The sequence below is a fragment of the Syngnathus scovelli genome, chromosome 3 (genome assembly GCF_024217435.2).
Source record: "Syngnathus scovelli strain Florida chromosome 3, RoL_Ssco_1.2, whole genome shotgun sequence".
Lineage (NCBI taxonomy): Eukaryota > Metazoa > Chordata > Actinopteri > Syngnathiformes > Syngnathidae > Syngnathus > Syngnathus scovelli.
In genome coordinates, this window is record NC_090849.1 from 5,134,541 (window position 1) to 5,152,668 (window position 18,128).

The 18,128-nt window shown below is 48.2% G+C and overlaps 1 protein-coding gene and 2 long non-coding RNA genes across 7 annotated transcripts; all 3 read left to right on the forward strand.

Moving 5' to 3' along the window:
- The first annotated feature begins 6,788 nt into the window (after positions 1 to 6,788).
- Positions 6,789 to 7,864, forward strand: LOC137840193 (uncharacterized). Its single transcript, XR_011086679.1, has 3 exons — positions 6,789 to 6,975; positions 7,100 to 7,600; positions 7,661 to 7,864. It is a non-coding gene; the product is annotated as an uncharacterized lncRNA (long non-coding RNA).
- Positions 7,865 to 8,241: 377 nt separating this feature from the next.
- On the forward strand, positions 8,242 to 13,581 carry LOC125994545 (janus kinase and microtubule-interacting protein 3-like). 5 transcript variants are annotated; one of them, XM_068650025.1, is made up of 14 exons: positions 8,242 to 8,692; positions 8,829 to 8,933; positions 9,077 to 9,190; positions 11,045 to 11,109; positions 11,320 to 11,382; positions 11,469 to 11,567; positions 11,673 to 11,771; positions 11,853 to 11,912; positions 12,027 to 12,092; positions 12,154 to 12,222; positions 12,300 to 12,377; positions 12,434 to 12,667; positions 12,747 to 12,872; positions 13,242 to 13,581. In XM_068650025.1, exons 4-13 carry the CDS (start codon positions 11,050 to 11,052, stop codon positions 12,861 to 12,863), a joined length of 945 nt encoding a protein of 314 aa, XP_068506126.1. In that variant the 5' UTR covers positions 8,242 to 8,692; positions 8,829 to 8,933; positions 9,077 to 9,190; positions 11,045 to 11,049; the 3' UTR covers positions 12,864 to 12,872; positions 13,242 to 13,581. The 5 variants fall into 5 exon arrangements, with proteins under 5 accessions (XP_068506126.1, XP_068506127.1, XP_049619847.1 ...); XM_068650026.1 differs by having other exon boundaries at positions 11,048 to 11,109; XM_049763890.2 differs by lacking the exons at positions 8,242 to 8,692; positions 8,829 to 8,933; positions 9,077 to 9,190 and having other exon boundaries at positions 10,130 to 11,109.
- An 851-nt stretch (positions 13,582 to 14,432) lies between these two features.
- On the forward strand, positions 14,433 to 16,944 carry LOC125994476 (uncharacterized). Its single transcript, XR_007490630.2, has 4 exons — positions 14,433 to 14,552; positions 14,731 to 14,901; positions 15,047 to 15,124; positions 16,652 to 16,944. It is a non-coding gene; the product is annotated as an uncharacterized lncRNA (long non-coding RNA).
- Positions 16,945 to 18,128: the final 1,184 nt, after the last annotated feature.

Below are 18,128 nucleotides of genomic sequence, written 5' to 3' on the forward strand. Positions count from 1 at the left end.
ACCATGCCGCACTGAACAACACCATGCCGCACTGAACAACACCATCCCGCACTAAACAACACCATGCAGCACTGAACATTATGCAGCACTGAACAACATTATACCGCACTGAACAACATTATGCCGCACTGAACAACATTATGCCGCACTGAACAACATTATGCCCCACTGAACAACATTATGCCGCACTGAAAAACACCATGCCGCACTGAACAACACCATGCCGCACTGAACAACACCATGCCGCACTGAACAACACCATGCCGCACTGAACAACACCATGCCGCACTGAACAACACCATGCCGCACTGAACAACACCATGCCGCACTGAACAACACCATGCCGCACTGAACAACACCATGCCGCACTGAACAACACCATGCCGCACTTAACAACACCATGCCGCACTGAACAACACCATGCCGCACTGAACAACACCATCCCGCACTGAACAACACCATCCCGCACTGAACAACACCATCCCGCACTGAACACCATCCCGCACTGAACAACACCATGCCGCACTGAACAACACCATGCCGCACTGAACAACACCATGCCGCACTGAACAACACCATGCCGCACTGAACAACACCATGCCGCACTGAACAACACCATGCCGCACTGAACAACACCATCCCGCACTGAACAACACCATGCCGCACTGAACAACACCATGCCGCACTGAACAACACCATGCCGCACTGAACAACACCATGCCCCACTGAACAACATTACGCCGCACTGAACAACACCATGCCGCACTTAACAACACCATGCCGCACTGAACAACACCATGCCGCACTGAACAACACCATGCCGCACTGAACAACACCATCCCGCACTGAACAACACCATCCCGCACTGAACACCATCCCGCACTGAACAACACCATGCCGCACTGAACAACACCATGTCGCACTGAACAACACCATGCCGCACTTAACAACACCATGCCGCACTGAACAACACCATCCCGCACTGAACAACACCATCCCGCACTTAACAACACCATCCCGCACTGAACAACACCATGCCGCACTGAACAACACCATCCCGCACTGAACAACACCATGCCGCACTGAACAACACCATGCCGCACTGAACAACACCATGCCGCACTGAACAACACCATCCCGCACTGAACAACACCATGCCGCACTGAACAACACCATGCCCCACTGAACAACATTATACCGCACTGAACAACATTATGCCGCACTGAACAACATTATGCCGCACTGAACAACACCATGCCGCACTGAACAACATTATGCCGCACTGAACAACATTATGCCGCACTGAACACCATGCCGCACTGAACAACACCATCCCGCACTGAACAACACCATGCCGCACTGAACAACACCATGCCGCACTGAACAACACCATGCCGCACTGAACAACACCATGCCGCACTGAACAACACCATGCCGCACTGAACAACACCATCCCGCACTAAACAACACCATGCCGCACTGAACAACATTATGCCGCACTGAACAACATTATGCCGCACTGAACAACATTATGCCGCACTGAACAACATTATGCCGCACTGAACAACATTATGCCGCACTGAACAACATCATGTCGCACTGAACAACACCATGCCGCACTGAACAACACCATGCCGCACTGAACAACACCATGCCCCACTGAACAACATTACGCCGCACTGAACAATATTACGCCACACTGAACAATATTACGCCGCACTGAACAACACCATGCCGCACTGAACAACACCATGCCGCACTGAACAACACCATGCCGCACTGAACAACACCATGCCGCACTGAACAACACCATGCCGCACTGAACAACACCATCCCGCACTGAACAACACCATGCCGCACTGAACAACACCATGCCGCACTGAACAACACCATGCCGCACTGAACAACACCATGCCGCACTTAACAACACCATGCCGCACTGAACAACACCATGCCGCACTGAACAACAACATGCCGCACTGAACAACAACATGCCGCACTGAACAACACGACGCCGCACTGAACAACACTACGCCGCACAGAACAACACGACGCCGCACAGAATAACACAATACCGCACAGAACAACACCATGCCGCACAAACAGTTTTAGATAATATTACGTCGCAGTCATGCGACGCGGACATGACGTCAATAGGCGGAACTCATGGCAAAATTATAATCCGTGGGCGTGGCTTGCAACAGGAAGTAGGAAAGCGGCAATGCTGGCAAACAAGACACAGCGGTTAGTAACACAACGACTAACAAGACAAATATTTTTGTTTTCAGCTTGCAACTTGACCGTCTAGAGCGTACAAGGTAATTACAACTCATTGTTTTGAAAAATATGTTTTTTTGTAGGCCTGAAAAGCGAGGCAGTGTGGCATTTGGGAGGAACGTCGAACTCGGCGTCTGCTTCCAGCCACAGACGCCAAATTTCGACGATTATTTCGACTGGTCAACGTTTGTAAATTATTGCGTTGAATAAAAACTTTATTTAACTCTACTCTTAACTTTGCCGTTTCAGATATGCGGGTATTACACCGCGGAAATGACGTCAATAGGCTGAACTCTCGCCAAAATTCAAATCTGTGGGCGCAATGGCCTTGAGCGAGACAACGGATACAAACACGACGATTATCAACAGAAATATCTTTATTTTCTGCTTGCAAGTGGACCGTCTAGAGCGTACACGGTAAGTACAACTCATTGTGTTTAAAAAGATTTACGTTTGTGTAGTTTGCGTTGCGTTGTATCTGTGAATGTTGGTTGAGGCTAAATGTTAATGTTTAATTTCCTTCCTTTAGGTTCCACGGTGTTTGTTGGCTGTATGGTTTCCACTGCAAGAAGAGGCTCGTATCATTGACCAGCAGGAGCTACAATGGTGAGTACCCCTTTCGTCGTCCATTTATGTTAAACACTTCCTATTTCATGTCTAACAGTACTCGATTTAACAAATAACCATAAATAAATACAGTGTGGGCAGTCAAGTTAACATATGTGATTATCCTGCCTAATATGTTTATCACAAATATGTCACTAATATGTTTATTTGTTTATCACAACACCTTTGGACCTTCAGCAATCGATTATTTCCCTTCATCTACATAGAGACAGAACGATTGTGTCTTAAACATCTCATTCATTTCACCAAATAACTTCACGCAGGTGGATAACGGCCGTCTCGGTCACGCTATGTTGCGTGATACAGTTTTGAAGAACCAAATGCATTTATTCAATGAATAAGTCAAGCTAGATCTATGTTTATGATGTTGTACGTTACGGTACCGATTGAAGTTGAGTCCGAAGCCAGTGGAAAACAGCGCTGCGTTTGTGCTCTCCAGGTACAAATGTTGTGATCTCTGACTGACGACCGGGCGAGACTCGAGTAAGAGATGTCCAAACGAGCTCCGGCAGGGCGGGTCAAGGCGGAGCGAACGGACGCCTTTCAGGCCGCCAATGACGAGCTGAGAGCCAAACTGATGGACGTCCAGTTAGAACTTCAGCAGGAGAAGAACAAGGTGAAAACCTCAACAGACAGACACTGCCTTCCTCCCTGCCTGCTTCCCTGCCTGCCTCCCTGCCTGCCTCCCTGCCTGCCTGCCTCCCTGCTTGCCTCCCTCCCGCCCTCCCTCCCTCCCTCCCTCCCTCCCTCCCTCCCTCCCTCCCTCCCAGTTTCCCCGATGTAGATTTGACATGCGTGTGCCATGACTGTGTCAGCCTACGTCAACAAATGCACCGAGGACGTCAGCACCACTAAGAATATCATCACCCGGGGCAACCAACGACCCTGGATGACTGAGGAGGTACGTCAAACGCTACGAGCGCGGAACTCTGCCTTCAAGTCTGGCGACAAGGAGAGACTGAGGACAGCAAGAGCCAACTTGAACCGTGCCATCAGGGTAGCGAAGCGAGACCACAGTCGAAAAATTCAGGATCGTTTCCACGACGCCAACAACACCAGGAGTATGTGGCAAGGCATACGGGCGATTACAGACTACAACTCACCCTCCCCCCCGGTGGGTGAAGTTGATGCTGACTTTCTAAATGGTCTAAATAACTTCTTTGGGAGGTTCGAGGCACTAAACGGCACTCCAGCAGTTAAAACTGTCCCCCATCAGGAAGAGGAGGTACTCTGCCTTGACTCCGCCGATGTGTTGAAGACCCTGAGGAGAGTCAACCCCCGTAAGGCCCCTGGCCCCGACAACATTCCTGGGCGTGTGTTCAGGGAATGTGCAAGTCAGCTGGCTGGGGTCATCACAGACATTTTTAACACCTCGCTGGGCCAAGCCACAGTGCCAGCGTGCTTTAAGACTGCCTCCATCATTCCGGTGCCGAAGAAACCTCAAATCACCTCATTTAATGATTGCCGGCCTGTTGCACTGACTCCGGTCATGATGAAGTGCTTCGAAAGGCTGCTTAAAGATCACATCGTTTCCAGACTCCCCCCATTATTTGACCCGTTCCAGTTTGCCGACCGGCAAAACCGCTCCACTCAGGACGCCATCTCCTCCGTTCTTCACCTGAGCCTGGCTCACCTGGAGGAGAAGAACACCCATGTTCGGATGCTGTTCCTGGACTTCAGCTCAGCGTTTAACACCATCATCCCACAGCATCTAGTAGGAAAATTGGAACACCTGGGCTTCAACACCCCCCTTCGCAACTGGCTGCTAGACTTCCTCACCAACAGACCTCAGTCAGTCCGGGTCGGACAGAACACCTCTGATGTCATCACCCTCAGCACAGGCTCCCCTCAGGGCTGCGTCCTGAGCCCCCTGCTGTTCACCCTGATGACACACGACTGCGTCCCCAGGTTCACCACCAATCACATCGTGAAGTTCGCAGACGACACAACGGTGGTGGGGCTCATCAGAGACAACAACGACCTGGACTTCAGAGAGGAGGTGGAGCAGCTGGTGGGCTGGTGCAGAGACAACAGCCTGATCCTGAATGTGGAGAAGATGAAGGAGATCATCGTCGACTTCAGGAAAAACCAGCCTCACCACGCTCCACTGATCATCAACAGCTCAGCTGTGGAGGTGGTCAGCAGCACCAAATTCCTGGGGGTCCACATCACAGAAGACCTCACCTGGACTATGAACACTACGGCACTGATCAAGAGGGCACAGAAGCGCTTGTACTTCCTGCGGAGGATGAGGAGAGCCCACCTGCCCCCACCCATCATGAGGACGTTCTACAGGAGCACCATAGAGAGCATTCTGACAAGCTGACTCTCTGTGTGGTGTGGAGGCTGCACCGCCTCCGATTGGAAGAATGTGAGGAGAGTGGTGAGGACAGCAGAAAGGATCATAGGGGCTCCTCTTCCCTCCATTCAGGACATTTCATCTCAGCGCTGCATGTCCCATGCCCGTAACATCATCAATGACCCATCACACCCCCACCATGGACTGTTCTCCCTGCTGCCCTCTGGGAAGAGGTTTCGCACAATCCGCTGCAGGTCCACCAGGTTCTGCAACAGCTTTTTCCCTGCTGTCATCAGACTGTTGAACATTAGAACTGTTGAGCTCTAAACTGAACACTGCATCACACATTCACAGAACTGTACTTTATGACACTACGGACCTCTATCTTGCACTATCTCGCACTACCAACTTTACTGAACTTGTGTAAACCCTTTAAATAGAAGTTTAATACATGGTTTAGCATTCCTCTGCACACTCTTGAATACTGTTTTGCCTACTTGCACTATTGCATAATTAGCACTGCTGCACTTTATACTTATTTGTAATATATATATATACAGTATATGTATATATATATTTTCATAGGATATGTTACTTCTATTCAACTGCAATATCACTACTTTGTTGTAAGCCGTGTGCAACGAAATTTCGTTTTGTATGCACCATGTGCAGACAAGATGACAATAAAGTTTGTCTAAGTCTAAGTCATGTCAGGTCAGCTGTCTGGAGAGAGAGAGAAGTCAGGACCTGCGGGCGGAGCACCACCGTGCCACCGCCGCCATGACGGAACTCAAAAGCAAACTCCATGAGGAGAAGCAGAAAAAGTTAGCCGTTACCAGGGAGACATTACTGCGGCAGCATGAAATGGAGCTGATGAGAGTGATCAAAATCAAAGATGGAGAGATCCAGCGACTGAATGCCTTGGTCCTCAGCCTGAGGGACGGCTCCATGGACAAGGTGATCCGCTCAATCCGTGTCTGACTAACCGCACGCCACGTCGGGCTCCGATGCGGCCGCTACCGTATTGTGTAGCTTGTCCCCAGTAAGCGTCGCGGCGCTCCGTTGCGGTCTCAACGGCCCGATGTGGCGCAATGTCTGCTCAGGTGAGGAGCGGGGGCGCTTTGCTGGCGGAAGTGGAGGAGACGCGGCGGTGTCGGGAGACCGAGCGGTGTCGCCTCCACCAGGAGCGCGGAAGAAGCCCTGGCAGCGGCCCAGCAGGCCTGGCAGTCCCGAGCGGCCGAGCTCCGATCGGCTCATCACCAGCATCGGGAGGAGCTGAGCCGAACCAAGAGAGACTGCGAGAGGGAGATCCGCCGACTGGTAGGACTGATCAGATGCGCGGTGCGTGGCTATGTTCCCAATTTCGTTGTATACCTGCAGTGCAATGACACCTAAGGCATTCTATTCTATTCTATTTCACAAGAAGAAAACGTCCGGTTGCTCGCTTCGCTTTTGTCACAGCAATGGTGTTCTAGTCGATTCAAGATAAAAATTGGCCGGTTGCTCTCTTTGTTTTTGTCACAATTCTGGCAAATGAGTTTGCCCGCCTGCCTGAGCGCTCCCCGTTTGTACATCCAGATGGATGAGATCAAGCTGAAAGACAGAGCGGTTAGTGTTTTGGATAAATCCCTGGGGCCGGCCACGTCCACCGCCTTCAGCTGCAGACTCAGGCTGCCGAGCAGCAGATCGCTGCCCTGAGGGATTCCCAAAGGGCGGGCCTAAACTACCCTGGAAGTGGGGTCAACGGCGCTACTAGCAATCCTCTTCATAGCGTAAGCCACCTCATCACACACTTGCAGTACGCATGACTTAGTTCGTTGCTGGAGGAAGGTAGCACAAAAACAGTTTTGAACTTTGAACGAGTGGTTGTGTGTGTGTGTTGCGGGGCGTTTTCAGTCTCAGGAGGATCGGGACACGCGAAGGTTTCATCTGAAAATCGCTGAGCTCAGCGCAGTCATCAGGAAACTGGAGGATCGAAACGGCCTGCTTTCTGAAGAGCGCAATGAACTGGTAATTTATTGACGGCACGCTTGAAGGTTTGCGCTACGTTTGATGCGCGCCATCCAGCGAGGCACCCATTGCGCTTGCTTATTAGTTGAGCGGCGCGGCGAGTCGGTTGCCTGGTAGATGTCTTTTATTGGGAGCCAAAGCCACGATTCCGTTCAAACCGATGCAAAAGGAATGGATACGTTCTGGCCCGCGTGTTGTGCGTCTTTCGCATCCCGCACTTCATGCTTGCAGCTTAAGCGACTGAGAGAAACAGAAAGCCAGTTTCTGCCACTCCTGTACAAAAACAAACGCCTGAGCAGGAAGAATGAAGAACTCTCGCTGGTGCTGTGTCGCCTTGAAAACAAAGTGCGCTTTGTCACCCAGGAGAACGAGGAGATGGCAAGCTTGGTAAGTCGACGCGAACAACGGCGGCATGCCAACAGAGTCCACTGAATTTGTGTTCCACAGAGAAGGCCTAGTTCGCTCAATGACCTGGAGCGCGGTTGCGGCCAGCAGGACGGTGAAATGGAGTTCCTTCAAGTTGTGGAGCAGCGGCACATCATCGACGACTTGTCCAAGGTCTTCAGGCAGGCGACTCGGTGCACGTACGGCAGCGCCGCGCTCGCTCGCTGTCGCCAGGAAACCTTTTCCGTCCAAAGCTTGGCCGGCGGCCGCCATCCAAAAAATTGGCCCCTTAAATTCCGACCTTTCAAGCAGGAGCATTGTGCGCACGCGTTTGAACACGCTTTAGACTTGTTTTGCCGTTTTCAGCAGCTCAAAGCTCCCGTTTTGTCAGCGCCTTTGCCACTCGCTGTGCGCTGAAAACGACGGACTCGCCCGGCTGCTCAGCCCGTCAACCATGAGCCGCGAGCGCGACGTCATTGTCCGTAGGCAGCTAGTGGCAAAATGCACCCTGTTAGAGTTGCGCTCGCTCCAACTTATTTTGCAAGAACCACACGGGAGACAAGTAAGTTCTTTTGGACACCTGCAGGTGGAGAGTCCATCCGTTGTACGAATGAAGTCTGACTCTCGGCTCCTGCAGGGTGGGTGTAAGAGTGGATTGAATAGAGAAAGCCCTTGACCTCTAGTCAAAACATAGCAAGGGATGTTTTACGACTTTGTGTAGGAAGGGATAAGCGATAGGGATAAATAAGGGATAAATAATATTATTTATTACAGGTTGCAGTCAAAGTCAAAGCAACATAATCATACGATAAAGATAATCTGGAAAACCCTGACACACCCTGTAGTTGTCACTTTTGGAAAAGACGAGCGTCCCTCCAATCATCGCCGGTGACGGGTTTTTCAGGCTCTGGAGACAGGAGCTCATGTCAGAAATGTCATCGTGAGTCGCGTTTGTTTCTGCGCCGGAGACGTTCGTTCCCTTTGCATCCAAAGAATCTCAAAGGCGGATTATTTGTGTCGACGGGAGAGAGATTTGCTGCTACGATACCGCCGTCGAGAATCTCTGAGGAGGAACAAAGCGTGAGGTCCTGCAAGGTGAGTCTGTTTGTTTGCGGCTGCTTGGTGTTGCGCAAGATGAAATGGCCTTTTTCTCGCTATCGTTCCTCTCGTCGATTCATCGTGAGGTGTCGCTTCAGTTTGTTCAGAGAGATGTTTGCTTCCGCGCCCGCAGGTCATCGAAACATTTTACGGCTACGACGAAGACGTGTTGGTGGACTCGGACGGATCGTCCTTGTCTTTTCACACCGACAGAACCCCCGACACGGAACCCGAAGAGGTAGCCCGCCATTTCTGCCAGCGTATTTGCGCCAAACATTCCTCTTCAGCCTGGAATCGGACTCGTCTTTGCGTCGCGGGTGCTTTGTCGCCGGTCTGACTGATTCTGGTACTAGTGCTGTGTTGCATTGGTGTGTGCATTAGGAGGCGGAGCTTCGCTACCGCCAGCTGACGCAAGAATATCAAGCGCTGCAACGAGCCTACGCTCTGCTAGCCCAGACCAGCGGAGGGGACTACGACGCCGAGAAGGAGATCAAGGTGGCGCCCCTTCCCGCAACCCCCGGCCGGGTCGCAGCCTCCCCGTTCTCACCCAGCCTCGGGTGTTCTCTGGTCTGAAAGGAGGAGGAGGAGCCTCCCTCCTCCTCCTTTCAGACCAGAGAAAAGCTGATGGTAGTGTCAAACGCACCTCTTTCAATAAGGTGCCCCCGACTTCCCGGTAACGGGTTTGTCTTAGCCGGGTTCGGAGATTCGTCCGTAATCTAACCACCCGAGTTAAATTAACTCCACCGGAATCAATCTAATTTCTGTACGACGCCAATCCCTCTCAAGTCACCCTAAGCTCGAGCCGAGTAACTCAATTCGAGGCAAGACTTCGAAGTGACCGCATCGTATTGATGGCTCCCCGCTAATGTTTGAAGTTCTTATTATGTTACGGATATTTTTAGATGTCTTTGTTAAGACCTCAGGGATTCGTTTGTATAGCGCACCCTAGCACTAGTTTTGCCGAAGTAAATGTTGATATGGGTCCGTTCTACTTGGTCGCTCAAGCAGCGAGCCGACCAACTTGTTTATTCGAAAGAGAATCGAATTAATAAAAGTGTGACAATAATAGCATTTAAGGAGAAAATTAATGCACTTTACGTTATTAATTCTAACTTCTTATATGTAGATCAAGCACTTAACTGTCGGAGTGCTTCACCCCACTTGATTGCTTAAAAAGAATAACAACTTTCTTAAAACGAATAAAAATGTCTTACTCTATTTAGATTTGCCCAGTAATTAATTTGGAAGGCAAGTCTATTTTTCGATCGTGTCCTGTTTAACTTTTGACGCGGCCCGACGGACAATCGAAATACTTTTATCCTTCACCAACTCAAATGATCTATTTTAACCATCGTCATTTTATTTAGAGGAAGTAAATTTTCAAACGAATTCACTTTTGACGAAATTCACTCTTCCCTTAAATATCTACGAAAGTTATTTAATTCTCTAACATGTTCGGAGTTACTTTTTACGCGGCCCGTCAAAAGGGGAAACGGGCCTGCGCCCTTCAAATAATTAAATTACTTTCAGTTCTACACCAAACCAATAATCCGATTCAAACACTTCCGTTAATTTATTCAGACGAAGCAAACTTTCAAACGGATTGAAATTCACTCGTGTCTCAAATAACTACGAAAGTTATTCAATTCTCTAAAATTGTCTGATGTTACTTTTATTTATTACGGTCCTATGTTATACCATAATAACCCCCCGCACATTAATCAAATTGTCAAATCAACCCCGAACCATCGATTGTACATTCAGTACAAATCAGCGCACAACAAAGTAGATGAATATACACAACACATTTATTGAAGAAACATGAAATAGAATTACAAATCTTAATCACTCCAGAAACCGAACAATTTCACCCACTGATACCCGTGTTAATAAAATCATTCAATCCCAGAACAATTCGATTGCAAAACACAGTTCATGAAAGAGGGAATCAATTTTTAGCCAAGCAAAGAAATCAAGAAGTAAAAATCACATTTGTGCTTCTCCAAACAATTTATGTCACGCCACTATTCTCATAGTGACGGGTCCCTTGATCGAATTGACTAACAATATTGCTTTAAGCTGTTACAGAATACATTTTTAGCCAAGCAAAGAAATCAAAAAGTAAAAATCACATTTGTGCGTCCATGCGTGACTCACAATCCGACACCGTGTTCCTGTTTTATTTCTATTTTAACTTGCTTAGCTTATTTTGGCCCCTTTTTTGGTCTCATGTTTTGGTCTGGCGCCATCTTTTGGACAAATTTGGAATTTCAGCTCTGCCAATTTATTCCTGTGAACAATCCATATTTTACCATTTGCACCATCTCTTCCCCCCATGTTACATGACAGTAGAAATGGGTCACTATCAAAGCAGAGTAGCAGATCTGGAGTCAGCGCTGAAGCAACAAGGACAGGTAAGCTTATCAATGAGCACACCTTTTTGTCAGACAAAATAGCTACATTCTTCAGTCACTCATTCGTCTGGCATTACTGGACCAACCCCCCCCCTGAACGTGGCTGGGAAAATGCGGAGAAAAGCAAATGTCATTTTCCAGTCAACCAAAGAATTTGTGGATGAAAATGACACAACATTCCAAAGCTGTCCACGCGTTTGTCTCTTCTAGAATGTCAAGTGGGTGGAGGAGAAGCAGCTGCTGCGTCAGAGCAATCAGCAGTTGGCCGAAAAGGTGACGGAAAGAAAGGCGCTGGGCGGAGTCGCTTGGCGTCACACCCGTCCGGAAGCCCCGCAGATGAGGTCTGACTGTCTTTTCAGGTCAGGCGGATGGAGGCGGAAGAAGCGCGTCTGAAAGAGCGCATCCAGGATATCCGAGACCAAAACGAACTGCTTGAGTTCCGCATCCTGGAGCTGGAGGTGGGAAGACTCGCACAAGCGTGTTGAGGCCAGAGATGTGACGGACGGACGGACGGACGGACGGACGGACGGACGGACGGACGGATGCATGCCTCTGCCTTTCAGGAGAGGGAGTGGCGCTCCCCCGTCTTGAAGTTTCTGCAAGTCCGTTTCCCAGACGGCCTCAGCCCTTTGCAGATCTACTGCGAGGCCGACGGCGTGAGCGTACGTAAGGCGTCCCTCGCAACCCTAACCTTAACCTGAGGTCCCAGAACACCTTACATTGCTCCTTGCGCCTTTCCCCAGGACATCGTCATCAGTGATCTGATGAAGAAGCGGGACATCCTGGGCGATAACGCCGTAAGTGTATGTCGAACTCCTTATGTTCGCACTCCACGAGACTCGGCGGCTCAAATGTGACTTTTGGAAGGCTTTGCGCTGAAAGAACCTTGTTGACGCTGTGCCTTTGGGCTCTTGCAGAATCTCACCAACGAGGAGCAGGTGGTCGTGATTCACGCCAGGACCCTTCCCACCCTAGCCGAGAAGGTAACGCGCACGTCCACGCACGCTCTCGCATTCTGCTTATGTGACAGCAGCCTTTCCTCAGTGGTTAGAATACATCAAAGTGACCAAGTCAGCACTTCAACAGAAGATGTTGGACATTGAAAGTGAGAAGGTAGACAGACACGCGACATCAGCCAAGGGGAACTCGGGGCAATGTGCCCCAACAATTCTGACCTTGAGCTGTGCTAGGATATGTTCTGCAACCAGAAGGGCTACCTGGATGAAGAGTTGGACTTCAGGAAGCGTTCCATGGACCAGGCTCATAAGGTAAGCCGCCCTCAAATCTCCCGCCGGACCACTGATGGACGAGGATTGCGGCCCAGAGGATCATGGAGCTGGAGGCCATGTTGTACGAGGCGCTACCGCAGCGGGACTGCCCCGCCACGGACGGCGAAAAAGCCAGCCACGCTGGCGTGAATGACGTGCTGACGGCGGATCAGAGACAAGAGCTTAGGAGCGCCGTGGACCAATGGAAGCGAGCCCTGATGTGGGAGTTGAGGGAGCGCGACGCTTGCATCCTCCAAGAGAGAATGGATCTGCTGCACAGCGCGCAACAGGTAAGGGCCCAAAGCCAGCCCGGCACTTACTTGCACGCTTACTGGCTTTTGAAGGCTACTTTCCATTTGTCCGTCCTAGAGGAACAAAGAGCTGAAAGAATTCATCGAAGCTCAGAAGAGACAAATCAAACAATTGGAGGAGAAGTTTCTGTTTCTCTTTCTAGTCTTCTCCTTGGCCTTCATTCTGTGGCCCTAACACCAGCTGGTGAGTGAGCTCCAGCGGCACCGCACTCGACACCTCCGATACACTGCCAGCCGGTCTCAGACGTTGGCAGACGCTCCGATGCCGACGTATACCCCCCGCCACGGTGACAGAGGCACCGCGTCACACCGGCGCTCATCCAATCAGAAGGCAGGAAAGGCAAATTCACATGCAGGGCACTCTTGAACCAGAAGAGAGCGCCACAAAAAACGGTTGTTGCCCCAAACGCGCACTAAAAAGGGTCAGAATAACAAGAGTCCCACCGGCCAGCCGGGGCCACCCGTCCATCCATTTCTTCAGGGGGGGAAAAAATTGGAGTCACCGGTGAGTACATTTTGCATTTAGCTCTGCTTTTCTGCTTCTGTCTTCAAGTGTGTGGCATCCTGCGACCAAAGATTCAGCCAACCCCAAAGCGGTTGACCTCAACGTCCCACCACCATTCCTACCAGAGCAGGTGACGTGATGCTTTGGACATCCTTCCGTCTCAGATGCCCAAAAGTACTCTTTGCCACATCTGCGGCAATACGGTGTCTTTTCAAAGGTGCAAATAAATCCAGCGTGGGCGGAACACGCACGTCTTCGGTTTTTCCCGCTTTGTTTGTGTGACAGCTGTTGTGAAAATTTTACACAAATAAAGTTGTATAGTACAGGTTTGGCCAAGCCGCAACTCCCGAACCGCATGCGGCTCTTTTATGTTCATATCAACATTTGTGTGTGTGTGTAGGTGTGTGTGTGTGTGTGTGTGTGTGTGTGGGGGGGGGTTGTGCGTGTTGGCTTCACTTGAGTTCAATTTTGTATTTTCGTCAAAAGCGCATGTGGTGAAATTCCACAAAGTAGGATGGGCAAACACATTCCAGTAAACTATTAGTGTCAATTGGGCTCTCGAAATGGCAGGGAAAAGATGCACAGCAAAACGAAAATATGTAGATGAACACAGGACGTTTTTATCAGAGTGGGAAAGTTTCTATTTTTTGTTGAACGTGATGGCAAACCATTCTGCCTGATACGTCAGACCTCAGCGCATTTCAAAGATTCAAATCTTCAGCGCCATGCACTTCAGCTCACTCCATGCTAACATTGATCAGGCGTCGAACCCGCAACATCATGCTTAAGAGGTGGACATGCTAACCAGTGCGCCATTATGTCAACGCATAACAACTGTAAATCTACTAAACAAAACAGCGGTTGCTATATGACATCTGCCGCGTGTGGTCACGTGACAGACGTCACGTGATGGGCAGAACTTCCGCCGGAATTCAAATCCGCGGGGAGAGTTAACTTGTTTAAAAGGGAGTGGGCAGAAGAATTATTTAATTTATTTAAATCTATTTGGAGTGTGCGCCATTATGTCAATGCATAACAACTGTAAGTCTACTAAACAAAACAGCGGTTGCTATATGACGTCTGCCACGTCGTGGTCACGTGACGCGGACGTGACGTCGACGCCTACTTTACATCCCACCGATCACAGGACCCCTCGGCTGCATAACCGCGCCCCCTTCCCAACCAATCGGATTTGCTATACGCGAAAACTTCCGCCAAAATTTAAATCCGTGGGCGTGGCTCGCAACAGGAAGTAGGAAAATGGCGATGTTGACAAAGACACAGCGGATGGTAACATACGACTAACAAGAGAAATATTTTTATTTTCTGCTTGCAACTGGACCGTCCAGAGCGTACACGGTAAGTACAACTAATCGTTTTTAAAAAAGAAGTACTTTTGTTGCCCTGAAAAGCGAGTGAGTGTGGCGTTTGGGGGGAACGTCGAATTTCGACGATTCTTTCTGGTCAACGGTTGTAAATGATTGCGTTGATTAAAAAAGAAAACTTGATGTAACTCTACTTTTAACTGCCGTTTCAGATAAGCGGGTATTACGTCGCAGTCATGTGCCGCGGATATGACGTAATTGGCTGAACTTCCACCAAAATTCAAATCTGTTGGCGCGATGGCCGTGAGCCACTGAGCAACGACGAATATCAACAGAAATATCTTTATTTTCTGCTTGCAACTGGACCGTCTACAGCGTACACGGTAAGTAACACTCATTGTGTTTAAAGAGATTTACGTTTGTAATAGCAACGTGTAGCTGAGGCGCTAGCAGAAGTGTAGCCGCGTTGCGTTGTACGTGTGAATATTGGTCCAGGCGAAATGTTAATGTTTAATTTCATTCCTTTAGGTTCCACGGTGTTTGTTGGCTGCAAGTTTTCCACTGCAAGAAGAGGCTCGTATCATTGACCAGGAGCGAGCTACAATGGTGAGTAGCCATAACATTTATGTTAAACACTTCCTATTTCATGTCTAACAGTACTTGATTTAACAAATAACCATAAATAAATACAGTGTGGGCACTGAAGTTAACATATGTGATTATACTGCCTAATCTGTCACCGAGTATATTGTTGCAAAGTAATATAAGATCCAAAGTTGTAATTCAGAATAGTTTTCAAAAGAAGGCCATTAGAATTATATACAAGTCTGATTACCCTGAACATAACAACAAGCTATTAATTAAATCACAAATTCTTCAATTCAAAGATTTGGTAGATTATCAGAATAATAATGTCTAACAGTAATTGATTTAACACATCACGATAAGTAGATTGAGTGTGGGCACTTTCAAGTTAACATATGTGATTATACTGCCTAATCTGTTACAGAGTATGTTGTTGCCAAGTAATGTAGAATAGATCCAAAGTAGTAATCCAGAATAGTTTTGAAAAGGCCATTAGAATAATAAACAAATCTGATTACCTTGAACATAATAGTTAAGTGTTGAATATGTCCTATGAAGTCAAAATTGGGCACCATCATGTGGTGAAATTTGGAATTGCATCACATCCAATTTTGCCTGGGAACAAACAGATTAAATAAATCTTAGTCTTAAATAAGCCACTCCTTCTCAAACAAGTAAACTCTGCCCATTTTGCGCAGTAGATGTTCTGTTAATATCTAGTATTTATACAAAGTCATAATTTAAATTGCTTTCAACCTTAATTCATCGCTTCAACCAACATTACTCGCTCTTATTACCAACTTGTATCGATTTAACTAAGCGTTTAATACTTCCTATCAGGTCTCAAGTCAAGATTTGGCAAAATACAATTTCAGCAAATCCAATTTTGCCAGGCAACAAAAAGAGATTAAATAAACTAAATAAGTCTTCTTCCCATTAAATACATCAGAAAAGTCTGTCTTGTAACCAGTCCTCTTCAAACAAGTAAAGTCTGCCCGTTTTGTGCCGTAGATTTTGTGTCTATGCCTAGTATTTATACAAAATCATAATTTAAACGACTTCATTCCTTCATTCACTTTGGAAATTTGGAATTGCAGCAAATCGAATTTTGCCAGGGAACAAAAATAGATCAATTAAACTAAATAAGTCTTCTTCCCATTAAATAAATTAAAAAAGTCTGTCTTGTAACCAGTCCTTTTCAAACAAGTAAAGTCTGCCCATTTTGTGCCGTAGATTTTGTGTTTATGCCTAGTATTTATACAAAATCATAATTTAAAGGATTTCATTCCTTCATTCACTTTGGAAATTTGGAATTGCAGCACATCAAATTTTGCCTGGGAAGAAAAGTAGATTAAATAAATTTAATAAGTCTTACTACTTCCCAATAAATAAATTAAATACGTCTTACTTGTTCCCACTCCTTTTCAAAAAAGTAGTTTAAAACGAGGGCCATTTACTCAACCTTTAACCTCAACCCCGCACGTCACATTGTGTTGTATCTGTGAATGTTGGTTGTGGCCAAATGATAGTTTTCTTTCATTCGTTTAGGTTCCACGGTGTTTGTTGGCTATATGTTTTCCACTGTCAGAAGGATGAAAATACAAAGTACAACGCTTGGACGTGGGCGACGACGTCACCGGTGAGTCCTTCCTTCCTATTTATTTACCTTCTAGGTGCTAGAGGCTAAGTGTTAGAAGCTAAGTGTTAGAGGCAACACAATACGAACAACACAACACAATACGAACAACTCAACACAATATGAACAACTCAACACAATATGAACAACACAACAAAATACGAACAACACAACACAATACCAACAACACAATACCAACAACACAACACATTACGAACAACACAACACAATACGAAACACAACGATACCGCACTGAACAACACGATACCGCACTGAACAACACGATACCGCACTGAACAACACGATACCGCACTGAACAACACGATACCGCACTGAACAACACCATGCCGCACTGAACAACACCATGCCGCACCGAACAACACCATGCCGCACTGAACAACACAATGCCGCACTGAACAACACCATGCCGCACTGAACAACACCATGCCGCACTGAACAACACCATGCCGCACTGAACAACACCATGCCGCACTGAACAACACCATGCCGCACTGAACAACACCATGCCGCACTGAACAACACCATGCCGCACTGAACAACACCATCCCGCACTGAACAACACCATCCCGCACTGAACAACACCATGCCGCACTGAACAACACCATGCCGCACTGAACAACACCATCCCGCACTGAACAACATTATGCCGCACTGAACAACATTATACCGCACTGAACAACATTATGCCGCACTGAACAACATTATGCCGCACTGAACAACATTATGCCGCACTGAACAACACCATGCCGCACTGAACAACATTATGCCGCACTGAACAACATTATGCCGCACTGAACAACACCATGCCGCACTGAACAACACCATCCCGCACTGAACAACACCATCCCGCACTGAACAACACCATGCCGCACTGAACAACACCATGCCGCACTGAACAACACCATGCCGCACTGAACAACACCATGCCGCACTGAACAGCACCATGCCGCACTGAACAGCACCATGCGACACTGAACAACACCATGCCTCACTGAACAACACCATGCCGCACTGAACAACACCATGCCGCATTGAACAACACCATGCCCCACTGAACAACATTACGCCGCACTGAACAACACCATGCCGCACTTAACAACACCATGCCGCACTGAACAACACCATGCCGCACTGAACAACACCATCCCGCACTGAACAACACCATCCCGCACTGAACACCATCCCGCACTGAACAACACCATGCCGCACTGAACAACACCATGCCGCACTGAACAACACCATGCCGCACTGAACAACACCATGCCGCACTGAACAACACCATCCCGCACTGAACAACACCATGCCGCACTGAACAACACCATGCCGCACTGAACAACACCATGCCGCACTGAACAACACCATGCCCCA

What these genes read in the sequence shown, in the direction of transcription:
- LOC125994545 (XM_049763890.2), top strand. Translation starts at nt 10,840, where the DNA reads ATGCGTGACTCACAATCCGACACCGTGTTCCTGTTTTATTTCTATTTT. An exon ending in TCCGCATCCTGGAGCTGGAG is followed by an intron (nt 11,568 to 11,672) that starts GTGGGAAGACTC and finishes TCTGCCTTTCAG; the next exon opens with GAGAGGGAGTGGCGCTCCCC. An exon ending in TGCTGCACAGCGCGCAACAG is followed by an intron (nt 12,668 to 12,746) that starts GTAAGGGCCCAA and finishes TGTCCGTCCTAG; the next exon opens with AGGAACAAAGAGCTGAAAGA.